The sequence below is a fragment of the Schistocerca piceifrons genome, chromosome 2, assembly GCF_021461385.2.
Source record: "Schistocerca piceifrons isolate TAMUIC-IGC-003096 chromosome 2, iqSchPice1.1, whole genome shotgun sequence".
Lineage (NCBI taxonomy): Eukaryota > Metazoa > Arthropoda > Insecta > Orthoptera > Acrididae > Schistocerca > Schistocerca piceifrons.
The window spans coordinates 123,502,858-123,510,784 of NC_060139.1; the positions used below are offsets into that span (position 1 = coordinate 123,502,858).

The window sequence follows — 7,927 nt, forward strand, 5'->3', positions numbered from 1 at the left end:
ACTTTTGTGTAGTAACCTTCTACAGACAATGGTATACAAATGAAAAACAAAAATAAAAGTAATAATCGGATTTTGAACACGGAGCGCCAAATTAAGATGTCGCGACGCTACCACTGTGCCACCATTTCGACTGAGGATGCAGCGCCATGAAGCGCACCAAGTACCTCGAAAACTTTGACAGTCGTTTTTTCAGAAACGGTTGCGAATCTACGGATAAACAGAGACACAGGTCACTTATTTTCAACCTTCTTTCATTGAGTAAAGTTTCTAGGCAACTTGCCGTATTCGCCTCCTTAGATTGGACTGAGAGAAGTGGGGAATGTGACTGAGAAGTTGCTTCTGGTAGCGACGTGTTCTGATTGTGTTCTGTCGTAGGACGTGGACGCTGTGCGGCACGCCGGAATACCTCGCCCCCGAGATCATCCAGTCCAAGGGGCACAACAAGGCCGTCGACTGGTGGGCTCTAGGTGAGGTCATCAGCCGCTTGTTTGTTACATGGGGTCACAGGGTAGGTGTCCTGAGGCACGAGACTGACTGGTCTAATTTTTGTTTCTCAGGAGTACTTATCTACGAGATGCTGGCAGGCTATCCACCGTTTTTCGACGACAACCCTTTTGGAATATATGAAAAAATTCTTGCTGGTAAAATAGAATGGCCTCGTCACCTAGACCCAGTAGCCAAAGATCTCATTAAGAAGCTGCTAGTCCAAGACAGAACTAAAAGACTGGGAAACATGAAGGTTAGTACCTTATTGTTCTACATGCAACTACGCAGTACTTCTTACTCGTGTTAGAGCTTTTCATTGTGAGCGGATCAACCGGAAAGTAAAGATAAAAGGTTCAGATAGTATATTTTACACTTTTGTCTTGACATACCGTCTGTTTATATTATAACGCTAGTCACCTTTCCATATGATCATAAATAATAAAAAAATTACGTGTGAGTTTCAATGCTGCCTTTTTTATGTCAGCGTCTAAAATTTATTCGGTATAGTCTCTCGGCTACATCATCTCCCCAAGTACCTGGTCTTTGTTTGGAAAGGTCTTTTTTCCCGCTTACGCTTTCAAAGTTGTAAACCATGAAAAGTAGCTTACTGCCAGGTATGAACTTAAACGATAGATGCGCCAGGAATTCTAGCCTGAGAAACTGCATCAGCTGTTCGCGCGTTGTTGTGCAGCGAGTTAGTTTCCGAGTTTAGTGCTCCTCGAATATTAGTTAGAATTGCATTCAAGTAGACCTCTAGATCAATAAGTATTTTTGAGGTGGAAAAAAGTTTACCGTAATTCATCGTAGAGAAATTAAAAATTTTGTCTTTTTCTGTGGTGAGCGTATGTCGCTCCATTTAATTGACTAGAGTATTCTATCAGTTTAAGAAATAGGAGTGACATCAACTACATCAACTAAAATCGTTAGGATTGACTTTACTCTACTCTCAAAATAACAGACCTGTAGAAAAACGAGCTAGAAACGTCAGTAAAGATTAAGTAGTTACTTTGTGAAGTTTGTGTGTTACTGCCGTACGATTTTAGTGCGGTCTATATAAAGACATACTAATAATATATTCAATTTTACAAAAAAGAAACCTACAATTTGTTACAGAATGGAGCAGATGATGTAAAGAGGCACAGGTGGTTCAAAGGAATTGAGTGGCAAGACGTTTTCTATAGGAAATTGAAGGTAAGTGCGTCTTACAACATTAGTTGAATTACAATTCTGTCATGGCCACAGGTTTGTATGATGAGCGACAGCAATATTGCCACGTGGTAGTATCAGAGTAAGTTCAGTTACGCTTTACAAACTTAGTGAATGTGGAATAAACCTAAAAAACGAATTTTCAGTCGCCTTTAAAAGGGTAAAAGTAGATATATGTGAATAAGATAACTAAGGACCTTGCGAAAATGGGCGTAACAGAATACATCATGCATACAAAATTTTTAGTGTTTCCACAAGGATAATTAAAATAGCGTTCTGGGTAGAAAACCAAAACTGAAAGAATGTTTTTATCTACAGTAGCTTCATTTAAAGCCGAAATATACAGTACTCGAGTTCATCATTCTTGTTATTACTTAAAATAAATATTTGTTGCAATTAGATTATATGAACGGGATGTTCTATGTGGAACTGTACTGCTTTGAGAAAGCAGTTTCCATATTATTAAAGGAGCTATGTTACTGTAACACTTACTAGAATATATGAAAGCAAGGATGATTTGAACATAACAGAGCCTTATTAGTTGACCGTTTGTGGTCGTCTATCTTGTGTTCTGGTAGTATGTGAAGCTACGTGTAAATTGATGTGTGTCTTTATTAACATGGAACACAAATTAAATTTTTAATATGAAAACATGGTACTAGGTAAAAGTCACATAATGTACCTCAAAAAAAAAAAAAAAAAAAAAAAACATAGCCCTGATCAGCAGTAGAAATCTTTATATTACTACTCTAGACCCTAGTTGGCATTGTTTGACATGCAGTTATGACACATCAATGAGAATTGTTAAGTGATAGGAGTATGTTAATTGGTATACCACAACAGTAGGGATGAGATAAACAAGATAACAGAGTGAATGGAGGTTTGTGACTGATAAATGGGTATAGAAGAGGCTAGTTACAAAATTTATTGAGACAAATATTTTTATGATAATAAGAAATCTATCATATGCTACCAAGGCTGTTGTTTATTTGGATTATTTATGCTGGTGAGTTTTTCACCTCTCAATTTACAAAACTTTGCCGAAATATAACGTGAAGGAAAAGGAATTTAATGGTAAGGCCTCAATTAACAATTATGAGATACTAATTAATGTGAATTGAGTGGTGTTCTAGAAATTGTGTCTGAGCTTCTGTTCTTAAAAATCATAAATCATTAGTGTATTGCAGTGCAGACACTGTATTGTGGCAGTCAGCTGTGAGCACAAACAAACACGAATTCAAACCACCCGTGGGGGGGGGGGGGGGGGGGGGAAGGGCAGGAGGAATGAGCTCAACCTTCATCTCACAGGGCTAGCAAGCTACATCCATGATTTGTGCTCCTGAAAACATAGCTGGCACATGATTACAGGGACATAGCTATATGCTAGTGTTTAAAGAGATGTATTTGAACCATATGATGAACCAGGATTAGTCTCTTCACACATTTCAAAATAGGAAAAGAGAACTAGCAACACACAACTAGAAGTAAAGCAGAGTACACACACACACACACACACACACATCCAGGGAGGAATTTTGGGTGGGGGGTGGCGATTGTGTCATGTCTCCCCACCCCCTTTATATAACATACTGTCACACCAATATTTAACATGGTGCAGGAGCCTAGGAATTTAATAATAATCATATAATATAATAAAATATATTCATACAAATTTGCTTATATCAGTAATTAATACAGGTGCTTTTGCTTTTTGGGGTTGGTATGAGACCCAGGATTCACTTTGGATCCTCACCTCAGTACACAAAGCATTTGGGAACATCCATTGATTGCTTAAGCTGGCAGCATCACAGTTTAGCCCCAGTGTCTAGCAGTATCTCGTGAAACCATACCTCAAATCACCTTCCACATAAAACTACCATATTTAAGTGTCCACATAATACAGGGTGTACATGATGTCTGGGAACACTTTCAATTATTTGTTGCACAAGAACTAAACATTGTACAGATGTCATACATATTGCATTTTGGAGAGAAACTCAGAAGGGTTTTTTTTTACAAACATTCTACATGCGAGCCATGAGAGATTCGGCAGACGTCAATGGGTAATCGATCGAATTCTTGCCATGCCCATCCCAGAACGTCATTGTCGACTGTGGCAGTTGCTTTCCATATTCTCTCCTGGAGCTGTGCTACATCACTTGGTAGAGGCGGCACATACACCAGATCTTTAATGTATCCCCACAGGAAAATGTCGCATGGAATGAGATCTGGTGATCGGGGAGGACGTGTCATGAAACAGCTGTCCCCTTCTGTAGCATGGCCAATCCATTGATGCAGCAGCTCTGTTTCAGGTACGCACGAACTTCACGATGAAATTGGGGTAGAGCCCCATCCTGTTGAAAGATGAACAGAGAGTCTGATTGCCTTTGAGGCATCAGCCATTGCTGTGATGTGTCCAAGTAGGAATATCCAGTGACAGTGCTCTGAGCGAAGAAGAACGGCCCGTACAGTTTCTGACGTGACAAGGCACAAAAACCATTTAAGTTTAGGGAATCATGCTCAAATTCAGTGCATTAGTGTGGATGCTTTGTGCCCCAGATTCAACTATTATGCCTGTTCACTTTCCTGATAGTGTGAAATGTGGCTTCGTTGCTAAAAATTAAGCAATCAACAATGGCATCACCATCCCCATTCAGTTGTAGGAGCTACAAACAAAACTCAAAATACATGTCTCTATCGTCATCATTGAGCTTCTGCACAAGCTCCAATTTGAATGGTTTCATAGACAGCTTCTGTCACATGACTTTCCACACAGTCATTGGAGCCATTTTGAGTTCACGGGATGCACGGCACACCAGTTTCTTTGGACTCCTTATGAATGTCTCTCGTATGCACTCCAGATTCACTTTACTCACACTGGATCATCCACTTCTCTTTGCTGGGGACAACCAACCCGTCGTAATTAATTTGTTGTGCCAGTGGTAATGAATTTGTTGTGGCAGTGGTAAATGGCCTTCATTGTTGGTGGCTTCTTACGTACTTGGTTCTAAACATCTGTTAAACAGCTGTAGCACACTTGTTTTTGTCAAACTCGCAACACACAGAAAGCTCGCCCGACACCTGAACTCACCATGTTTGCAACTAGTGCTGACTATCAGCAAATTACCAAACTACGCTGTGGCAGTCTACATGAAAAATCGTTTCAGGGTTTCTCTTCAAAATGACCTATTTGTGATACCTGTACAATGTTTGGTTCTTGTGCAATAAATAATTGAAAGTGTTTGTGCACTTTATGTGCACCCTGTATTGCGATTCCTCTAGTCCTCTGACACAGGGGTACTTGGTTTAAGCGTGTGTTTTGTGAGAAAGACCCAAATTTGTTTTCAAATGTAGTAATCGATTATCTCATCAGTGTTGATGGAGGAGTATAGACACCAGATGTTCTAATTGTTGATAAGGGTATGAAGAAAACAGTGTGTTGATTGTGTCTTTTGATTTAAGTAGCCAAAATATATATCCACAAGAGGAAGAAGTTACGGAATAGATACATGTCAGTTATGTATGTGATACAGGAATTTATGGGGGCGTTAGAGCTGTGAGAGACATCACTGTTTGGAACCTATATTCCAGTGTCTGGTTGTTGGTATAATTTCATTATTTGCTTGATAAGTTTTGATGTGTTCTGTTCCCATCACATGAATAAGCATTAATAACTAAAATAACTAAAAATGTGTTTCACAATGTTAACTAACTTGCTGCCACATCCTTTCACAGCCACCTATCGTGCCTCGCATCAGCTATGACGGGGACACGCGGAACTTTGATGAGTACCCTGAGGCTGACTGGAAAGCAGCGCCCAGCGTAGCCGAGGCTGATCAGAAGCTCTTCGATGACTTCTGAACCTCTGCAGTGACATGCTCGTGTGTGTGTGACAATGTGTGTGTAAATTATCTTCAGAACACCAAGACTTATGTGGCACACAAATGTGTGCCTTCAGCTGCTTAAATTATAGGGACGCCGTTATCGCCCCTGAGTCTCTGTTCGTCTATTTCCTCATCAAGTGCATCTGTTGTGATAGAGGTGGAGGTGGCTACCACGATGCTGTACCTAATATGATATATACGTGGCACCTTCCAACTTTAGCTTAGTGGGTATTCCTAGCCAAGATGCAGGAATCAATGAGTTGCTTGTGTTCAGAATTTTATTTATAGAACATATATATAATTAAAGGGGAGCTATATGCAGCTTCTGCTTGAACCATTGCTTTGCTTGTTCAGAGATTAATAGCTATTCTCTGAAGTGGTTTTGTGTGCTTTAACAGAGGTATGATACCTGTCATCACAAAGACTGTTTTGATCCAATATCACATGTCATGTGATTCATCAGATATTTTTTTCAGCAAAGATAAAAATACTGACAACCAGATTTACTGGCACATTTAGGACACTGACTGCTAGTAAATACTGTTAAAATTCTGTGGTTGCTTTTTTCTGCTAAGGAAATGGGATTAATATGTTTAATGTTTTGTAACATGTTTTGCTGGCTGATTTCAGAACTACAGCTGGTGTTCATGCCTGTGACACTAATTAATAGTTTCATCTGTTATATGTCTTTGAGCATGAAAATGTGTTGCAGTGTTGAAATGGGTTTCCTATATGAGAGAATCAAGCTGCGTACTTATTGTGTTTTCTGACAGGGTTCTAATTACAGTTTTTCTACAGATTTGGTGTACACTTGATGACACTATTAAAGTTTAATTAGTAAGTATGTGACAAAGATGATTTCTGTAACAGCCAGTTTTACAAATACTTTGCTTGACATTCCCAACCCCATTACCCACCTTCTAAGACTTTCACATGGTACTGAAAGAAAATGATAAGAAAAACAAATTCTCATACTTGGTTAGCAACAATTTCCTGGCAAGAAAGTAAGTTTACCAATCAGTCTAGTTATGTTGGTCTTTCCTTTTATATATTTAGAATCTTTTTCCACTGTAACAGTAATTAATTGAGGTACACTTTATTATGAGAACTGTCAGTATCTTGAACATTTTATTGTTTAGTGTATGTTTGGGACAATAACTGCAGAATAATTTTTGGAGGGTTTTGCTTGTAAAATGACAAATTAAGCACTAATTACTGCATATGACAAGAAAGTAATTCTAGTCTTTTAAAGTTTAGAGGATATGTCTGAAATATTAATGAGAAGAAACAATTCTGTGACCGGACAAACCAAGGAAAAGCAGGTGAATCCAGAAAAAATTAGAATGCTGTTGTGTTTCCATTATGCAGTGCATAAATCAGTATGTTAGATAATTAATGTTTATAAATTCTAAAGAACAGAAACTAATTTTTTGAAAAAGTACAAAGTTGAGAAAGTAAATTAATTTGAGAGGACATTTATGTAAAAATTATGTAAATAAATGTTGTTTATATATAGAGTTTATTTTGTTGTTGGTGCTGCTGTTGTGAAGCAATACCTGTGCTCTCACTTTTCCTTAAAACAAAATTGCCAAATCTACATATAAACAGTCACTGGAGATGCCCCTGTCCATGTATTAATGGAAAATGACAGTTTTTTTACAATCTTTGTAATACCTATGAAGAATTTCCTATTTATGAACCTTACTTTTTTAAAATTAATAAAGCAAAGTATAGAGATGACAAACATGAGCTAGCCTAAAATTATCATCACAATATGTTAGAACACTATAGGCAATATTTAATTTCATGTAAATGAAATGAGTTTGGTATCTACAAATGGTACTACAAAATATGAATTGAGTGAATTTATCTGTGCCACTTCGTTGTTTGTCATAAGCAGTTAAGTGACATGCAGTTGTGAGGTTAGGCATCATCTTCCATGAGAACTATAGTGAAAAGTAGGCAAACACATTAACAAGTGATTTTGAATGGTGAAGCTAGTGTTCTTTTAGTACTAGTACAAATACAAATTCGGTTCCATTCTCATAACTTTTTGATCCATAACACTGGATATGTTGAGATACAACTCATCAAGAAGTGTTTGCAAAGATTGAAGTAGTTAAACTCAAAAAGCATCATTGTGGAGAAGTTGCATTGTAGTTTCATTGAAAGGCATCACCAGATATCAACATTCATCATTTTATGGATTTCAAGAACTATATTATACTTAAATGATTTTATATCTCACGAAAGTAGTTTTCATTTCATTAGTTAAATATACACCAAAAGTCACTTTCTGTAAACTGTCAACAGCTATTTTTTAAATAATGTTACTAATTAGGGCTAATGTG

At 37.7% G+C, this 7,927-nt stretch overlaps 1 protein-coding gene across 1 annotated transcript in view; it reads left to right on the forward strand.

The window, feature by feature from the left end:
* The window catches only part of LOC124776414 (cAMP-dependent protein kinase catalytic subunit 3-like), a 303,144-nt gene extending 296,051 nt beyond the window's left edge, over nucleotides 1–7,093 (forward strand). Inside the window, exons 5-8 of the mRNA XM_047251402.1 lie at nucleotides 376–467; nucleotides 558–739; nucleotides 1,600–1,677; nucleotides 5,428–7,093. Coding sequence (XP_047107358.1) covers nucleotides 376–467; nucleotides 558–739; nucleotides 1,600–1,677; nucleotides 5,428–5,553 — 478 coding nt within the window. The 3' untranslated portion in view covers nucleotides 5,554–7,093. The remainder of the gene's footprint in view (nucleotides 1–375; nucleotides 468–557; nucleotides 740–1,599; nucleotides 1,678–5,427) is intronic.
* Nucleotides 7,094–7,927: the final 834 nt, after the last annotated feature.